This window comes from Diceros bicornis, chromosome 16 (assembly GCF_020826845.1).
Source record: "Diceros bicornis minor isolate mBicDic1 chromosome 16, mDicBic1.mat.cur, whole genome shotgun sequence".
Lineage (NCBI taxonomy): Eukaryota > Metazoa > Chordata > Mammalia > Perissodactyla > Rhinocerotidae > Diceros > Diceros bicornis.
The window spans coordinates 67,456,804-67,477,239 of record NC_080755.1 but is presented as its reverse complement, the minus strand read 5'-3'; the positions used below and the strand labels follow the sequence as shown (position 1 = coordinate 67,477,239).

At 41.8% G+C, this 20,436-nt stretch overlaps 1 protein-coding gene across 9 annotated transcripts in view; it reads right to left on the bottom strand.

Annotated features, from left to right (window-relative positions):
• ATP9B (ATPase phospholipid transporting 9B (putative)) overlaps positions 1–20,436 on the bottom strand; it is a 279,064-nt gene that overhangs the window by 55,742 nt on the left and 202,886 nt on the right. For all 9 annotated transcript variants that reach the window (XM_058557340.1, XM_058557341.1, XM_058557346.1 and 6 more), the window contains 2 exons: positions 10,977–11,089; positions 7,643–7,891 (listed from right to left, as the gene is read on the bottom strand). In XM_058557340.1, coding sequence (XP_058413323.1) covers positions 7,643–7,891; positions 10,977–11,089 — 362 coding nt within the window. The remainder of the gene's footprint in view (positions 1–7,642; positions 7,892–10,976; positions 11,090–20,436) is intronic.

Below are 20,436 nucleotides of genomic sequence, written 5' to 3'. Positions count from 1 at the left end.
CTCCTATTTTCCTTTGGTTTTGTTTTATTCTTCTAAACTTTTTAGTTGGATGCCAAGTTCATTTCTTTCTTTTCTTCTTCCTGATGTGCACAGCCTTTGTGTTGGTTTGCAAGGCCTTCCCTAACACGTCAGCTGATTTCGGTGGAATTTCTGTCTGCTGCCACCACTGAGCTGCTGACCGCCTCTGGGAGGTGCTGCCTGCACATCGCTGTTCAGTGTTTGTGTGGAGATGCTTCTGATCTCTAGCCTCTCCAGACCACAGCTTCTCTGAGGTCATTATTCTCTGTATTGGGTCAGACAGCACACTGTGTGGTGGCTTCTACTAGGACATGCATAGAAGGAAAGCTGCTGAGGGGTGGGTGGAAACTGTTAGGTCTTCGCCTCAGAATTTATCTCAGGAGCAGTTAAGACCTGCTGCTTGTGCTCCTCCTCGGTGTGGCCCTCAGCCCAGAGGAGGGGAAGAGGGGGTGCACGTCTTTTCCTGCCCCCTTCCATGCTGTGGGTAGTGGGGCGGGCCCCCTGAGAATGCGCTCCTCCTCCCATCACTGAGCCTAGAGCTGGAGAAATCTTCCCGGCTCTTTAGTGAGAGTTTCCAGTGCTACTGCTCGACGTTACGTGGTTAGGCAATTTTGTCAGTATTTGGATAAAACACGGGGAGGGTGGTTGATCAAACACTCCTGTGTGCTGCCATGTTCACGTGGAAACTGCTGCCTGACGTTATAACAAGACCTGATGCTGAGATTTCTCTCTGAGATGTAAAGACAACCCACAACTTAAAGGCTTAATACATTTCAAACGACTATTTCTTTGATTACTAAGCTTTTAGAAATTTCTAATAATGTGATTATTGACAACAATACAAAGGTAAAAATAATGAAAATGTGATAGTAAAAGATACATTTAAGTGGGAGCCTGAGCTAAATCTCATTCACAGGCCACTTGGTAACACACATAAGGAACCTCTGTCACTGGCAATCTATTTACGTGTTCACCGTTCTCCATGCTGAGTAATGAGTACCGGAAACTATTTCCAAGAGTCCTATCATATGAGAGGAAATATAATATGGGGCAAGATGTTATTATTAATTTTCCTCTACAATTCCATCATTCAGAAATTTCTGTGTTATTATTCTTGAAAAGCTTAGAAGAAATTTCCTTTATCATATTAGCAATTGCATACACATAGCTGCCAACTATACTCCAGGGGTACATTTTTTACCATGCACTTTATAAATCATAATTTGATCATTGACATGTCTTCATTTTCGATTGTAGTATTAACATCATTGCTATAATTTAATAGAATTATAAACAGAAAATGCAATCTGATCGCCTATAAAAACTGCCAATCAATACTCCTGGCAGGCTGTGCAGTACGCATTCTCTCCTGCTCCTGAGGTCCCAGAGGAGGGCTTACGTCACTGACAAAGACCTGCTCCCCACAAACATACTGACGCAACACCACAATTAGTCCTGCTTCAACAGGCACACACAATAAAATCAATTTAAAACTACAGCACACCGAATACATTAGAGCCTACTTCAGTAAACCCAAAAGCAGTGCTATTAAGGATGTAACATTCTTCTACTTTAAAATAATCCACTTGTGGTTTGTCATAAATTTTAGCTGATTCTTGCACATAAACGTCCGAGCAGAGAGACAATATCTAAACCCTGAAATGATATTTAAATATAGAATTCCCTATGTGAGAGGATGTGGTCACAGAGGGGAAAAGAATGTTACTAATAAATAGCTAGTTTACAGGAGTAAGCAGTCATTAAAAATCATGGCCAATCTTCTGGGACCTAAAGAGGCCAGAGGTCTTCCAGGTTTGTGTCATCCTGGGCCTTTATCACTTGAGTTGACGACCTTTGCACTCAGGGCTCTGCCTCCTGAGTTTGCATCTGCTCGTTACTGTCCAGACATGAGCTCAGTCTCAGCTATTTGCAGCTGCACTGGACTCATGACAGCTACAGGGGCTGGAGTCTAATTCTGTTGAGAATTTCCAGGGAACACTTCATGTTTGCTGAGCTGGAGTTTGCTATGCTGAGGCTGTAGAGACAAAGTGAAGGCAAGCGAAACTTTCTACTCTCTTGGAGAAAATGAAATATTGATCAATTATCATAAGAAACAGCTGCCGGGGCATAAGCAGGCTCCACATTATGAATATGAGACCAGTTATTTACACTTTGACATCACCACCACTTGCTACACCTTAAAGTGTCACCAAACACCCCTCGACGACACACCACTGCAAGTATTTAACAACACCTTACAGAACCTTGAAGGATTTAAAATGAATTGTCCCAGAATTCCACTCTTCGTATAATAAAAATCCATTTGTCCACATGCGTAGGAAAAGTAAATGAAAATGAAGATGGCTTATACTGCAAAGACTCGCAACTGCAATATCAGAGCCTCAAAACCCAGAACGTTCTACTTAATCGATTACATTCTTCTAAAGACTAAGATGACATGAGAGCCATAAACAACAGGGGTTACCAGAGTATAGTGTTGATGCAGAATGTATAAAACCAGTGGAGTCTCCTAAGTGATCCTGTTGCTTATTAACCATCTATGTTGTGACAGGTCAAAGCTGAGGTCAAACAGAAAACGTCAATGGAGCCATTTCCCTCAATAGAGCTCCAGGGTGCAATATTCTAAGCACTTTATTCAATAAAAAATGCTTTTAAAACGGTACTTTCATGATTGGGAAACATTGCCATCATCCGTCAACCTAACTGCAGGCATGTTCAATAAGCTACAGAATGAGCCATTTACATGATTTTCCTTGGGCTTCAGGGATTTGCAAACATTGCATCAATAGAGCTCTTTAAAAATTATGACGAAGTCCACTCTTTTCATTTTCAGATTTAAAATATGTGTTAGGGGTTTTTTAAAGGTTATTTAATGTTCTGCCACTTTTAATCACTGTCCAATTTCCAAAGTAGGAAGAAATTTTAAACAAGTAAAAAATTTAAATATAAGACTAGCAGTTTCTATTTAGCTCCAGTAATCTTTGAATTAGCGAAATCCCTCTCTATTGTGAATTCTTATATTAAGACTTAACAAGTGTTATGACTTATATAAAAACCTAAAGATGAAAAATCCCATGTATTTTCAATAAAACTTGTATTTATTTTTTGGCAGGGTATAAGGTAAGTAAGTAATATGGTATTCTTAAAACTTCCAATAAAGTTTTCCTTGGGAAACATCTGTGGTCTAAGCCATGCTTAGGACTGGGAAATAATTCTTCATCAATATAGAAGTATATGGAATTTTTTAGAATTTCTAGAATGCTATAATAGTAAAAAAAAAAGGTGTTCAACCCTTTCTTTATAAGGAAAACAATGTGGTCCATTTCCTTTCAAAGAGCCATCACCAGCGACATCACCGCTTTGTCCCAAAGCCTATAGAAGAATGCTAAGATGGCAATTTATAAATCTTATAAATCTTAACTATTCATCTTATCAGTTTTAGATCCCCAAATTTGATTGTTGAACTATGAATTTTCTCCTACGTTTCCTATTACCAAATAAGAAAATTTGACACACACACATACACGATTCCAAAAGTCATACTGAGTTTGGCTACAAGAGACTTTTACACATTTACTGGTCAATGTCACCTATAAACCGTAGCAGTGGTAATCTTGCCCGCTGACCGCATGGTTTACGATGTAGAACACCATTCGAGCACTTGAGAAAATAACAGAGCTTGGGTTTCCACATTTCTTCAGGTGTTTCCTCTCTGAGATGATTAAGTTATATTCTAGAGCTTCCCAACAATTCATAACACTGCAGCTAATCCCAATGTCACAGGCTTTGCCAACAACTCCTGGAAAGAGTGGAAGGGCACTGTGATCCACAAAAAGCTCTTCATCACAATCTCATTATGTACCAAAAAGGAAATACCTTTCAAACATTGAGACGCAGCCTGGCTACACACTAGGAATCCAGCTCCTGCTGAACTTCCAGTGATGTGGCATCAGGGCCCGATATTCCCGTGAGATTTATTTTTGTGTAAGTACCACACTTTCAGTTCCCTTCCAACCTGATTGGCAGCACTTTTTCTCCACTTTCCCATACAATCTGAGATCCAGTCAGCCAGCTAAGCTACATAAAGCCCTGTGAAAGAAGACGAGTGTCATATAAGACAGAATAAAATCATGAAGTTCCTCAAAGACCTTGGAGCATCCCTTGACTGTGAAGCTGTAAGCGTGATCTGAGGATGTGCCGCACGGTGCTGGCGAAACATACAAGAGGAGCTCCGAGAAGGGAACGACTGCTGAAGATGACAGTACTTTAAGGTCAAGCAGGTTTTGAGATGCTTCTTTTTCTTTGGCTTTTTTCATTCTTTTTGGTTGAGTAAAAAAACCTCTAATTATAAAAGTAATAAGGTTACTGTACAATTTCAAATAATAATATAACTGTGTTTAGAAAAAAGGAAAAGTTCTTTTCTCCAATCCACAGGCAGCACCCCCAATCCAGATGTACCTGCTTTAGTTACTTAAGCATCAAGAAGAGAACGTCGAGTTGGGTGCAGTTGAACAAAGGCAGGTAGGCAGAGGTGAGGATCCACAGGACCCGCTGGAGCAGACCAGTCTGAATGCCCAGAGAGCCCGCAGGCACGCGGTTAGGCACTGAGCAGGAAGGTGTTAGGGACGTGGAGGCACTGTGGGCTCAGGAGCAGATGGCTGCCATGCGCAGAGTTCCGGGAAAGCTGAGCAGCCGTGCGCACCTGGAGAGGGACGGGGGAGGTGCAGGGCTGGCTTAGCTATATGATGCCACCAGGGCGCACTCGGAGAGGCCTCAACAAAGAGTCACCATAGTTTGGTGTCTACTGGGCTACCTGGTGAAAGGGGATCATGGAGAAAGGACATGTGACACTGAGATCATGGTGGTGTTGACGACGACATGGAGAAGAGGAAGGGCAGCAGGTGTGTGGAGAAGACAAAAAGCTAACCTTCCACATGCTGAGTTTAAGGGGAGGTGAATAACCTAATGGAAATATTCTCAGCTTTCCATGTTTAAAAAAAAACTTTCATCTTTTGGGCTGTTTTTTCACCACCTTTAAGCTCTTACATGACTAATGACATGTTGTCATAATTTCTAAATTGGTTTATTTTGGTTTATTTTAAACCAAGAAAGGAAACGCCTATGTAATTAAAGCCTCAAACATAAATTCGGTTTTCAAAAACAGTGCTATGTGTACAGCTTTGTAAAATGCCCTAAATCGCGGGTACATTTGGGGTTTCTCCTCACTGTTCTTTGTCATTGTGAAGTCAGAGAAAGGCAGCTGAGGTCACAGGTGCTTTATACCTCTTTGTCAACTTTAGGAGGGACATCTGAGAGGAACCACCTCCGGAAGCGGAGGAGACATTAAACAAGTGGGGAAGAGGTGACAGTCCTCTTGGCCTCTACCCTAGTTTGTCACATGGTAGCACCTGTCTTATAACCTGACAGTATGTCAAAAGGAAAGATTTACACGTCTCGGTGGTTCTCAATTATGTACGCAACTTATTGGAATTTCAGAATGGAGAAACGTCCAGCCCCACACCAGGCCTACCGAACAATCAGCATTTCAGGAACTGAGGCTGTACAGAGACAAAGACAAATATTAAAAAAGGAAAAACAAAACAAAACTATTAGTTGCCCTGACGTGAGACAGGATTAAGAAGCACCCGCCAGTGTGTCCATCCTTAGCTCCCCAAGAGTCCACAGACAAGGACGTGGAAGCACCTCTGGGAACGAGATCTGTCGGGACACAGTCACAACCGACTTCCACAGAAAAAAGAGGAGTGATTACTGGTGGTTCCCAAGCCACGAAGAAGCAGATGTCCTCTGTTCCAACAAGTCTGCAGGAGACAGACTCCTGCTTGTAGACAGAAGTGGTGACAGCCCCAGGGATCTTCAGTTCTGCAGGCGGCAGAGCCCCTTCTCCATTCTTGACATGTACTCATTCAGTCCTCTCTGCCTTGGGTCAGAAATCAGTTCTAGGGCCGGCCCTGTGGCTTAGCGGTTAAGTGCGTGCGCTCCACTACTGGAAGCCCGGGTTCAGATCCTGGGCGTGCACCGACGCACCGCTTGTCCGGCCATGCTGAGGCCGCATCCCACATACAGCAACTAGAAGGATGTGCAACTATGACATACAACTATCTACTGGGGCTTTGGGGGGAGGGAGGAAGGGAGGAGGATTGGCAATAGATGTTAGTTCAGAGCCGGTCTTCCTCAGCAAAAAAAAGAGGAGAATTAGCATGGATGTTAGCTCAGGGTTGATCTTCCTCACAAAAAAGAAAAAAAGAAGAAGAAATCAGTTCTAGTTATTACTTACAGGATGTCCTTTCTGACATTTTAAAATCATAGCTTTAGCTTTTGACTTCTTCATTAGTTTTAAGCAGCAAATTAGGGGTGCACTTGCTCATGTTCCAGGAGCACCGCTATGGCCGCGCTACTTCCTCCCCGACAGTTTCACACTGTGATTCTTAACGGCAGTGCAAAGGGGTGCAGTCCCTCCACTCTCGCCAACACGTGTCACTGTCTCTCAGATCACGCCTCCCAGGGGCTGAAGCGGCACCTAGTTTCTTGACTGCAATGCGATTTTGGTGAAAGGAGTTTTCTCTTTGGAAATAAACTTGTTAATGAGAATCACCAGGCTCCTCTCTTTAAAATATTAGGACAAGGGGTGAAGGGAGGCATTTATATGGTTACTGATAAACAATAATGTACAACCAAAATTTCAAAATGTTATAAACTATTAAGACATCAATGAAAAAAAAAAAGATCAAAATACAATGAAAAAAAACATTAAGTCTGACTTTTTTTTAAACTTTGATTGAAGGCACTTTTCTGGGGGGTTATTTACTTATATGATCCAGTTTTACAAAGTATTTGAAGAAGCTTCTTTACTTATACTGTTTCCACGGTTGGTTTGACTACTTTACAGAATTATATAAAGAACCTCGGGTGGAAAGAGTGTATAAAAAAACTGTATATGAAATATACTAAGATTATTCAGGAACTGAACGAATTAATTTAATAATAGATTTTATCAATCTAAATATCAAAAAATGATGTAAAGTTAGAAATGACAAATTTACCATATATAAGATTATACCATTTCTGTCTTCTGTAGATTTTTAAAATTATTTACATCCCAATTCTCTTTTGACATAAATACAGTGTATCTAAATTCTGGCGAAAATAACTAGAAATTTAATATGTAAACCTGATGGAGATAAGAAAAAATCAGATGTTGTAGCCTATAATAACAGTCCCAACCTTCAACAGTTTTATTAAAATCTGACTTGGTCACAAATCAGTTTATGAAGTCAGTGAAACTGATTTTTCTCAAGCTTTTTCTGTAACGAACTCTCAGATGTTCCAAGATGTGAGGACAAACTGAGACCAAATGCACTCACCTGGAAGGCCGCAGTCACGCTGGGGTTACACACTGGAAAGAGCTGGGCGGTTGCTGGCCTACAGCTAAAGCAAGCATTGAAAACATAATAAAGCTCCCCTCTGCTCCCTGCAAAAAGAATTAATTCTCATGCCTTTTGAGTCCAAATAACACAGATGACACAGTGTTGTACTTTGAAGAATAACACTGTGAAATGAGATTCTTTAAGAGGCCCCAACTGACCTCATCGGGGCTGGAGGCCTGGTAGGTGCGGTTCTCGTCACTGAAATCTTGGTCCACCTCGGCGTACTCGGTCTCCCCGGTCACGCCAGCCCGAGACTCATACACAGGGGTCACGTTGTGGCACAGGGCAATGGCCTTCACTGCTTCGTGGACTCGACTGCTAACACTTTTTCGAACCTTGGGAGCTGAAGACTGGCCTTTTCTTGGTGGAGTTGAACTAGTATTGTTTCCACTAGCTTGAGAATACATCTGTAAAACATGGAATATCACAAAACTAAAGAGAAAGCATAGCTTATATTGAAATTATTTACATATATTATTTTTATAAGCTAATTAGCTAGGGATGAGAAAAAGTAGCTTGATTTGATTCTCTGATGTGATTCTGATTACCTCCTACGTAACATCTATTGGTGTGATCAGTTATTTTTTGTCCTAGTACTGCAAACTGCTTTGATGCGTCCCGGTGGTCAAGTGTACCAAAAACACTTAAGATCTGACCATTTCCTTTTACTAGATTCACTTGCATTAATTTGCCAAGTCCTTAACAATTCCTGTTTATTCATTACTTCTAGAAACAGAGTAAGTTAAAAAACAAAATAGAACAGTATGCTCACAACTGCTTTCATTTTTCTTTAAAAAATGCTGTAAGACGGCGTAAAGCTAAAAGCAGGAAAAAGTGTTTGCGAATATTCCCCTAATACCATAAATTAATCCACCTTGCCACAGTCTACAGCTAGAGTGTCCAGCTCTGTAGACAATCATCATCAAATACAATCACCACTGCATTCTGAGGAAAAATGATCCCCACATCACAGGCTACATCACGTTCTCCTGAAGCAACCACTCGCTCCGCACTGCTGGGTCTGCCTGGCTCTCGCTGTACTCAGCTGTGTTTGGAGAACCCATCTCCACCAGTGAAGTGGATGACTTTCTATTGCTCCCCTCCTGCCTGGGGAAAGGTGTGGGAGCACACTCCCCCCGACCCTAGCAGGACTGTCAACCGTTTCTTCAGTTAACTTCAGAGGAACTCGTGACAATCCTCCTTAGATTGGACAGGGGTACAGAACCACTGAACCATGAACACCGTGCCCATCAAATTACACTGCTGCCTAATGAAGGGCTCACGGCTCTGCTCAGCTGGCACTGCCTCTCAGCGGCTTCAGACCACATCTTCGTTCTGCTCGTGCTGCTGCTGTCACAGCAGCAGAGAGCTTGGGTGATCTCCTCCTCTGAGTCACGTCACGTTTACTGGTGGCTGTATAATTTAATTTCACAGAAATTCCATTAAAGATTATGCCCTCTATCACCAAATGCTTCCAGTGGGGAAATATAATAAGGTTATAAAAGATTTGCGCTACATTACAGTGGACCTAGTAGACTACTATCAACTTCATAATAAAACAGAACATAAGGAATAAAGTCATTTCACATAAAAAGTACTGTCTAACCAGCTAACTAACTGACATCTTCTAGTAAAAAGATTTTTAAAAGTCCTCTTAGATGAAAATAAGTATTAAATATTTGCTGGTTTTATATGACTCATCTTCTCTGCTTTTAATTTTTTTCTAATAAAATAACTTATTTGGAGCTATTAAAATCATATTCATGGATAATATAAATTAATTTTTTAAAAAACAGGTGTTACCTGATACTCTTTCAATCTAGACATAGATTACTAGGAAAAGGGAAGTCTTATTCCTTCTCCTTTTTAGATTTTTCTTCTGTTCATAAATATTCTAGGTTACAAAATACTCTGCAGTGAAAGGAATGACATCCAAATTAATAAAGTGCTTGGTGTTAAGTGTGCACATATGTGTGCTTGTGTGTCTGTACTAACATTACAGAAAGTAAATATATATACATATAAGACTTTTTTCATTTGACAGAATCTCAAAAGTAAAGAAAAGCATGTGCCAGACTGGTACATGTTACAGAAGAAAGAGTAGGTTTTCACAAAACTCAAGACAAGGCGGAAAAACACCTTGAACTCTGTCCAAGTGGAAGCACTACAAAGGGCAAGTGTAATGCAGTCCAGTCTGTGTAAGATCCAGTTGGAAAGAATGACTGTCAACCCAACCAGCCCCTGCAGGTGACGCCACCTGGAAGGACGCCACAGGAGCCTAGTGGGTAGAAGGGACGTGCAGTGCCTGGGGGCCACCCCTTCCCTGGTAAGCGATGTGCACTTTTGAACCTAATATACCTGGGTTCATTATTAGTGGGTGACTAAATTCTATAAGAAATCAACAGAGGCAGAGGAAAACCTAAGGAAGTGATGATTCTTGACACAGATTGCAGTCTTGCATGTGAGCACCTTAAATAGAGCCCCCTGGATTGCTAGGTTTGATTACACTGAATCAGTGATTTCAAGTTACTTGACAGGTAAAAAGAAACCCAAATGAATGACACAAACACTACCTGGGAACAGGGCTATGGAAACTGCAGAGCCTAAAATAAACCCTGGAAAACGGCCTGTCTCCAACCCTCTGCCGATCTCACCACGATCTGTGCACACACAGTGGCCCTGAGATGTCTAGTGTCAGGAGCCTGGAACGTCAAAAGGATTCCAGGCCACAGACTCACTCGAGGAGAGCTCACTGCTTAAAACCTCTGGCAAACGCTGTAACCGCTAGGCTGTTTCCTCACGTGAAAGCAAATAATTCCTGTTCTTGCAACCTCAGATAGCTCCTGTAAGGCTCCAATCAAAAAGACAAGATTTAAGAGTCCTTATCTATTAGAGATACAGACTAAATATTTACAGATGAAATAACGTGGTATTTGAGCTTCACTTCAAAATAATACGGTTGGAGGAGAATGGCTAGAGATGAAACAAAACCAGCCATGCACTGATAACTGTCGAAGCTGAATGACAGGTAGATGAGGGCTTATGATACAATGGTGTCTACTTTTGCTTATTGAAAAGGTGAAAAAAAAGAAGTTACCTTCAAAAAATAGGAGAAAGTCTTATTAATTATGAAGAAAAACAGATTGTTAAGAAACATATTTGATGCAGCATTCTATTTAATAATATTCTTAAAAATACTATGTTTACTGAGTAATTTTCACAAATAATTCACTAAGAAAATTTAATATGAATAAATGATTTAAGGTCATTATGCTCTCTATGATTATACAATATAGAAATGCTTATTTAAAATCAGTCCCAAAACTGTTTCTTGATTTATAAATTAGAACTGATAAATAAAATAATACAATGTGTTAAGATAATCAAAGAAGTTTGCTAATTTACAGGTCAGCATATAATTAAGCCTCAGTTTAACTCAACAGTACGGGATACTTCTGCAGGAAGACGGCATGCGAAAGTGATTCAGCTTACCTGGGAGTAAGAATTCATGATGTGGCTCTGGATCTCATCCATCGTGTCTGTTCCATAAGAGACAGTGCCCAGATGCAGCCGCTTGAATACCATCTCATTCTGGGTGAGGGTCCCTATGACGGACGTAGCAACAACAAAAAATAAATGAACACAAGGAGCTCATCAGCAAGATCAAGATTTGACATGCCACACACTTCATGTCCATGGACTAGATGCTCCTCCTATGGCTGACCACATCTCTGCAGAGAGAATGTTCTACTCTGTAATACAAAGTATCTTAAAATGTTATTTGCTACTATTTTCATTTTACTAGTGAGGACAACATTTCTTCCTAGCATGTCAAGTTCCCTTTTTCATAACTTTTAATAATGTGAAGGGTTCTGGTTAGATGAAGAAAGCCTAGTCCCTGCCTTCCAGTTCAGCTCTGTTATTTGGTACAAATGTATTTTTGCCTCTTCTGAAACAGACAGCCATGAAACCGGAAAACTGAGTCACCATCTTTGTAATCACACTACAGAACACTGCCTGAGGGAGGCAACAACTAGCCCCAGGCTGGTATGTCTATCAGTTTCAAAGAACCTTTTCCGAAAAATTTAAGTATTTTTCACTGAACAGAAACAGATGCGTTTAACCCTTAGCATCCTTTTGCATCACTTGGAACACCAGAAGGAAGGTGAGGGAAAGGGCAGGCATTATCTCTTTAGCTGAGGTTCTAACCAGTGAGCTACCCTCAGTGGACAAGGGAGAGCCATCCAAGAGGTCAGACGGTCACTCCCTGGAATGCCAGTTAATTTGGGCCAGACACTAATGTGAGCTGGAACATGAGGAATGTTTAAGAGAGGAGCACCCACAGATCAACTGTATGAGATTTCATGGTTTCGGCTTCCTATCAAAAAGATACGCAACCAAATGCAGTGAAGTAACATCATGAAGAGAGAGGCAGTCAGAGAAAACGTCATGCATTTCAAAAACTCGATGAATTTTCATTAAAAGTGGCACACAAGTGCACAACATTATACTGCTTAGGACCCTGAAAGATGACCCTAAACACTTTACATATACATCATAATACAAAAATATACATATAATATATGCATATAATTTTTGCCTATCTGGTTTTATAGAAGTAAAGCCACACTGGGAAGTTTAAACACCCTGTGAGTAAGTACATTATGTGCTATAATGCTGTCTCCCCTGGGGTTTTCTGGACTTATTTCAAAGCATACAGAGGATTATCCACTGACACTGATGTACTTATGGACTTTTCACATGGCTACAAACACCCATAAAATACGAACTAACTTATTTTCTTTGACACATGTGCTACTGAAAACATGATACAAGCGTTTTGTAGTGACTCTATACATACCAGTCAGATTAGTGTTCAAAGCAAAACAGCTCATCTAACTCATAACTCCCACCTGGACATAGAGGCTGTTTTTTGTGTGTGTGTGAGGAAGATCAGCCCTGAGCTAACATCCATGCCAATCTTCCTCCTTTTTTTTCCCTTTTTCTCCCCAAAGCCCCAGTAGATAGTTGTATGTCATAGTTGCACATCCTTCTAGCTGCTGTATGTGGGACACTGCCTCAGCATGGCTGGACTAGCGTTGCGTTGGTGCGTGCCCGGGATCCGAACCCGGGCTCCCAGTAACGGAGTGCGTGCACTTAACCGCTAAGCCACAGGCCCAGCCCCAAGGCTGTTTTAAATTAAAAGGAAAATCTATATTTTACAGTTACTATTTTAGAGATTGTTTTGATAAACACTTAAAAGAATGCATATATTAGAGTTTCACAAGTTTCAAAGAGCAACTACTATCAGGGATGCTTGCCAGTTTTATAAATTTTGCCTTTTACAAAATTCTACATAGCCCCTCTAATACCCTGAATAAATGGCTCCTAAATTTCATGAAAGTAGGCAAGAATAAAACATAATAATCAAAATTATATGAGAAGTGCAGTTTAAAAGGGGTTTTTTTGGGTTATGTCATCCTCATTAAACAAAGTAGAATTAATTTAAAATACTAGGTCATATTAAATAATGTAGTTAGCAACAATTCAAATGAAATAAGGAAGTTCTATAAATGCCTTATATCAAAGATTTGAGATGAAAACGAGAGTTGTATTATTATCTACAGTAAAAAGATAATAAAATTTTACATTAATTCCTCTTAGCATAAGTACAAAGTTCACCTCTTAGGTGTGCCCAAATGAGCAGTTCTCTGAAAAATTATTTAACAAATGTATTACTTAAATTCAAAATATTTTACTTGTCAGATTAATTGACATAATTAAAGTATTTCCTTTAGACTTTTTTTTCTCTGATATACACTGAATGCAAAGCATTATAATTTACGGTGGGGCACAGTAATTAGGCACAAATGCTAAGCAGTTAATAAACAGGACTATGATTAATAACGCTTCTTTTAATCTAACTTCCTATTCCTATCAATTTTATACATACAGCAAAGTTAAAGAACATGACAACAGACACCTGCACCGCTCCTACCAAGAATGAACTATTATTTCTTTAGGTTTTTAAACTGCCTTATGCAAGCAACCAAAGCCCCTGAATAGAGGTTACACTTCACTCCTTCACCCGCTGTGCACTTCATGCTGCAGGGACAGGCCTGGGGGCAGAGTTCGCTAAGTGCTGAGACGTGGTCCTTCACAGTGCTGAAGGGTCGCCACGACTGATCTTCCAGCACCAGCTCCACCTGCACCTGCCCCACGGAGGCGCTCCTGCCCGACGGCACTCGTAGCTCAGCCTTCCCTAGCCCTGAAGAGCCTGCACGTCCAACCGGCAGCATCCACCCGATGTGCCCGAGAGGGGCCAGCGCAGGCTCACACTCACTGCTGCGGGGACCCCGCCTGACACAGCACGACCTCCCGCACTGGCCTCCCCACTGTGAAACGCCTGCCCGAGGGGCTGGGGGAGGACACGTGGGCATCCAGGCGGGGGCATGGTCCCGTGGGTCCCTGAGCACCCCCTTGCCCTTCCTGCGCTGTCTGTCCATCAACCCTCAACCCTTTCCACTCTACCTCAGAAGCACGGCGGGAGCCCTTCCCCTCTCCATCCACTCTGGAATGCCGCGGTTCTGCCCTCTTCTTCTCTTAGCCTGATGTGGAAGCTTCCGCATGGTTTCCAGTCCTCTGTCCAGCACCATCTTCCTAGAGTACAGATCCCTTCATTCTACTCCCTCACTTCAAAACCACCAGGGACTCCCCACTGTCTACAGCACAAAAGATCAGCTCCTGAGAAGGGAAAGTAGGACCTTCACAACCGGCCTTCTTGTGTCAGACCGCAATGCTCCTGCCTGCCACACGGCCTCAGGATGTGGCCACCATTCACTCTCCAAACACGCCCTCAACTCTCACATTTCCATAAATTTCTAAGAAGCCTGGAATTCATTTCTTTCTTTGGCAAAAAAATCTCCTTAAAAGGCATCACTACACGTTGGGTTCTGGAGGTCGATGGACCTGAGTCCAAACCCTGTCTGTCACCTGCAGGCTAGGGAACCTCACAGAGCGAGTCTAACTCTCCAGCCTCACTGTGTCTATCTGCAAACAGAGCAACTACCGCCTGTCTTGCATGGATACAGCAAAGAAGAAGTGAGGCAATGTAGAAAGTGCCCAAAACATACAGAAGAGTGAAGGTTCCTTTTCCCAAGAATCTTAGGGCATAATGGGAAGAGAGAAATGCACGAAACAATTCTACTTCTGAGAGGTAATAATGCAGCAGAAACCTAAGTGCACAGTCCCTGAGGCTGCCTGGGTGAGGGGGCCCTGGAAAAACCCCGTGATGACAGGTGATGACGCAAGGGAAGGGCTGCAGAGGGAACAGCGGGTGAAGCTGGAGAAATGACGTGTGTCCCATCACCAAGGGCCTCTTGTGCCACACATCTGTGTTCTGATTTTATTCTGGGGACTGCCGTGTGGGTGAGAGTGCCTGATCACCATGCTGGAGACGGGTGGCGGAGGTCAAAATCGAGGAAGGAGCCAGTATAAAGCTCTAAGTGAGGATGATGTGGTCGTGGGGGTCAATAGAAGGGAAGAGACAAATTCACGAAATATTCAGAAGTTGAACGACCTGGACATCAGAACCGGACATCAGAACCAGACACAGAAGCTGTGAACCTGCTCAGATCATGTGGAGGCTTACTGCCTCTGCTCAGGGAGGCTGCCACTCATTGGGAAGTAGAGGAGAAGAAAGTGGACAGAAGATGATGAGTCTGGTTCAGGAAATGATGAATCTGAAGTCCTATGGGTGGACAGAGAGAGAAGACGGATGGTTATGCATGGAGCCGGGGCTTAGGAGAGAGGGTTGGCCGGGCCGGCCTGTGACAGATGCTGTTGTCCATGTTTTGTTTTTAGCCCCAGAAAGAACACACTGCACCTGTGAGCTGTATTTTGGTAATGATGCTCCACTATCCTACGTTCATCATACGTCTTACACCCCCAACCATGTCACGGGGCATACCTTGCTATACCTTTTATCCCTTCAAGCTTCAAGCACTGCATTTCAACTTCCAAACAGTTCTGAGTTTGTATGTAGTGCTGCTACACAGCCTGGGGAAAGCCCTCACAAAGACCTGCTACAGAAGGGCAGGGTAAGCGCTCATCCCTGTTTTACACGTAAGTCAGTAAGGTGTGGAGACAGTGAATCCTCAAACTCAGTGAATCCTCATGTCAGTCTGTTAGTACATTAGTGAGACAAGAGCTCAGATCCTTTGATTACAATTTCTGTGTATCTTCCACCATGACAAGCTGCCTCAATTCGATACTTGCTAATTGATTAATAACCAAGTTTATGTGCTGTGCTAATATCTGTTGAGGAAGCTGAAAGCTTGATTCAAAGAATAGACTCAATTAAGTTTACAATGCATATTAGGAAAAAAAGAGATCAAATTATACTTAGGAAAAGAGATCAGTCACTTCTAGAAAGGGATTAATTATTTCTAGAAAGATCTTTTGGACCATGTTTGATACATTTCAACAGGTTTTAAAATAGTCAAGAAAAATAATCACAACATTTAAGCTATTCACATTAAAATAAACATGAACAGTATGGTATTCATCATACCACAACTACAACCTTTGGGAAGAAAATTTATATGACAAGGGTGGATAGAACTAACCTTGTATCTTACAACCTAAAACCTGGTGGAGGAAGCAAGAAAGTTGTTGGGGTAAATGATGCTGCCCACGCTGAGCAGACGTGCTAGCAAAAGCAACTCTTGAGAACACACCAACGCAAGCTCCTGTTTCTGCTACAAACTCTCCGCAGCCTCAGAGTCAGGGTGGGAGGTGGCCACCTGGACTTGAGCCTTCTGAGCATGGCCAGGGGCCCAGTCTTCCAGGACACATTGTCTCTGCCATCAAGTGGAGGTGCACGACTGTATTACTGTAGACCATCTAGCTAGAGCATTCAAGGGCTGGCCCCATGGCCTAGCGGTTAAGTTTGGTATGCTCTGCTTCGGCAGCCTGGGTTCAGTTCCCGGGCACGGTCCTACACCACTCGGTGGTGGCCGTGCTGCAGCAGTGACCCATACATAAAATAGAGGAAGATTGGCACAGATGTTAGCTTAGGGTGAATCTTGCTCAAGCAAAAAAAGAAAAAAAAAAAAATTAGAGATATCAATGAAACGACAGCAAAAAGTAAGATAAATGTGCTCTTAGATAAGACACATTCTAGTTAAAAGGAAAAATATTACACCGAAAACAATGTGACTCTTCTTCCCGCAAGCGAATACTCTTATCCAAGACCTCTTTCCTATTTGCCAATCTGAGACAAGGTGTTCTGTTTGTTTGTATTAGTTTTTATTTTGAAATAATTATAGAGTTACAGAGAGCTGCAGAGATACACAGAGGGGCTGCCTGTGCCCTCCCCAGCTCCCCCACTGGTTGTGTCTTACATAATGACAGTGTAACATCAAACCAGGACTCTGACATTGTGCAACGTGTGTGTGGTAGTAACACATCTGCCATCAGAAACCCGGGGCAATATCACTGCATTCGGAGTGAAGCTGCACTGGTGCTACTAACACATCTAAAAAGGAAATGGGGGAGAGAGGGAGGCTTGGCTTATGTGGAAACTGCCTCACACGAAAACTATTCTTTAAACATCCACTTCTACTCTGCCCTCAAATATAATATCCCCTTACCTAAACTTCAATGGGCCAAAGAGGAATAAGAAAAACTTCAGAAAACTTCTAGAAACTTAATGGATTTTAAAATTCACACAGCTTTCTTGGAGGAATTGAAAATGAAAGAAGCCAGATAGTTATAAACATAATTATGTGCCAATTCTACTTCAGTAGCCAATGTCTTTATGCTGCTTTAGGAAGGGAGTTGATTTGAAGAGAAAAATGTTGATTTTGAATGTCTTATTATCAGATGTCCCACTTTCCCAGTAATAATAGCATTTAACACGTGGAAATGCACCCTGGACACCCCCAATGGCGCATGGGCATCACTTACTGTGTGTGCATGCATGCATATCTACAGCTTGGATAAAACAAAATTTGCAAGAAATTCAACTATAAATGTGAGAAACACAAAATACCAGGAACTGAAATTCAGGGATTTATTCTTTTCTACCCCCTCTGCACTTTTCTAGAGGTAATATGAAATGTACATAAAAGTGGAAAGAAGAGTGTCGTGAAAAGCACAGGGTGGCCTCACTTCAGCAAGGATCGCCTTAGGGCCTCACCTCTTCATGTGAACCCCACCCACTCTCCCCGTAATGAGGCTGAAACCAACCTGAGACATGCCACTCATCCACGAGCATGTCTGTGTCAGTAATAAAGGAAAGGGCTCTTAGTAAACAGAACCCGATGTCGTCACACCAAAAAATAACGGTGACTCCCAATATCAAACAGCAAGGCAGGGTGGAGATTTCCAGCTGTCTTGTCTGTATCGTGTTGTTCTACTGCTGTTTGAATGTGGATCCAGGTAAGGTCTCCTGAGCCTCTCTGACTCTACAGCCTTCTCCCTGCTCTCTCTTTCCTTTGTAATTGAACTTATTAAAGAAGTCGACCGACGGTCTTAGTCACATGCAGTCTGCACTCAGCTGCTGTGTCCCCGCGGTGCCGTTGCACACGTGCCTCTAGGCTCTGGATTTGCTGTGAACTGCACTGGTCAGAAAGGCTGGAGAGATGCGCATTCTACAGACCACTTCGCATGGGTAGAGCTCTTCTACCAGGAGGCGTGACGTCTGGCCACCTCGTCCCATGATGTCAACAGATGCTGGCCGTCAGTTCCTGCACAAGTCTATCCTGGGTTGAAAGTGGCATCTATTTGAGTCATATGACAGATCACTTACTTTGGAGCATCTTTTCCCAGAGATTACTGAAGATGAAAAATCTGGCATTCCCAAATGCAATAAATCCATATAGACAACAGGTATTTTCCAAAACCAAAGGCACATCATTAACGGTCACTGCATCCACAGACTATTTCTAGACAGTAAATCTGGGGTGCAGAGTGAAGGCTAGTTTAATCCATAGCTTTAGCTAGTTGTCCTTGATCAGCCTAATGACAGTATTTCAAGTTCTGAGATTCCTAACTTCAACTGTGCTACTATACTTTGCTTCTTACTACCATTTAGAGAAATCTCTAAAGTAATTCTACATAGGCACAAAGATTCTTTGAAAATATGGGAGGCCAGATAGTACCACAGATACATAAAAGCAGATGCTAAAATACTGAATATAGTTTAAAATAATTTAAAAGATAACTGAAGCCAAGGTTTAAACTAATTCTTTTTCCTTTTGGGTTATGTTTATAAAGCTCTGTATTTAGGTAGATATCGAAGTCCTTTATTCAGTTGCTTAACTGAGCCAGAGAGAATAAAATAGAAAACAAATTTAGAATAGCTTCTGAAAACGAAGCAATTTAAAAAAATGATCATTTTGGTGCTTACATTTAGGTCTGTGATCCATTTTGAGCTAATTTTTGTATATGGTGTGAGGTAGGGGTCCAACTTCATTCTTTCACGTGTGGAGTTGCAGTTTTCCCAGCACCATTTGTTACAAAGATTCTTTCCCATTTAATGTCTTGGCTCCCTTATTGAAAACCAATTGACGGTAAGTGTTAGGACCTACTTCTGCACTCTCGATTCTATTCCTTTGATCTCTGTGTCTATCCTTACACCAGCACCACACAGTCTTGACCACTGTAGCTTTGTAGTAAGTTTTAAAATGAGAAACTGCTCAGTCCTCCAATTTTGTGTTTTTTCCAAGACTGTTTTAGCTTGTTTTTTTTTTTTTTTATTTTCATACGAATTTAGGATCAACTTGTCAATTTCTGCAAAGAAGGCAGTGGGATTTTGATAGGGACTGTACAGAATCTGTAGATCAATTTGGGTAATACCACTGCCATATTAACACTATGAAGTATTGATTTTACCTTTTGATGCCACTGTAAATGGAACTGTTTTCTTAATTCTGTTTTTAGATAGGTCATTGCTAGTGTATAGAAATATGATTCATTTTTGTATATTGATCTTGTGTCTTAAACCTTACTAAACTCATTTATTGGTTCTAATAGATTTTTAGAAGCTTCCTTAGGATTTTCTATATAAAGACCACATCACACACAAATAGATAGCTTTACTCTCCTTTACAATATGGATGCCTTTTTCTTTTTCTTGCCCAACTGTCTTGGCTAGAACTTTGAATGTTCATAGCAGCATTGCTCATAATAGAAAAAAGTAGAAACAACTCTAATGTCCATCAACTATTAAAAAGGTAAGTAAAATGTGGTGTATCCATACAATGGAATATTATCTGGCAATAAAAAGGAATGAGGCACTGACACATGCTACAATGTAGATGAACCTTGAAAATGTTACACTGAGTGAAAGAAGCCAGTCACAAAAGGCCACATAATGTATTGGTTCCATTTATGTAGAAAGTCCAGAATAGGCAAAGCCATTGAGGCAAGAAGTAGATTGGGGGTTACCTAGGGCTGGGTGGGGGCAGGGGAAGAATGGGGATGACAGCTGGTGTGTACAAGGTGGCTTCGTGGAGTGATGGAAACATTCTAACAGAAAGTGTCGTGAAGGATGAACAGCAGTTATTAGCCAAATGCTAAGAGAGTGACACATCCTGACAGTTTGTCATTCGAATCAAACACTGTGTAATAAATGCTGAATCTTCTAAAATTTCTTTCTTTCTTTTTTTTTTTTTGAGGAAGATCAGCCCTGAGCTAACATCCATGCTAATCCTCCTCTTTTTGCTGAGGAAGACTGGCTCTGAGCTAACATCTATTGCCAATCCTCCTCCTTTTTTTTTTTTCCCCAGAGCCCCAGTAGATAGTTGTACATCATAGTTGCACATCCTTCTAGTTGCTGTATGTGGGATGCGGCCTCAGCATGGCCAGAGAAGCGGTGCGTCAGTGCGCACCTAGGATCCGAACCCAGGCTGCCAGTAGCAGAGCGCGCGCACTTAACCGCTAAGCC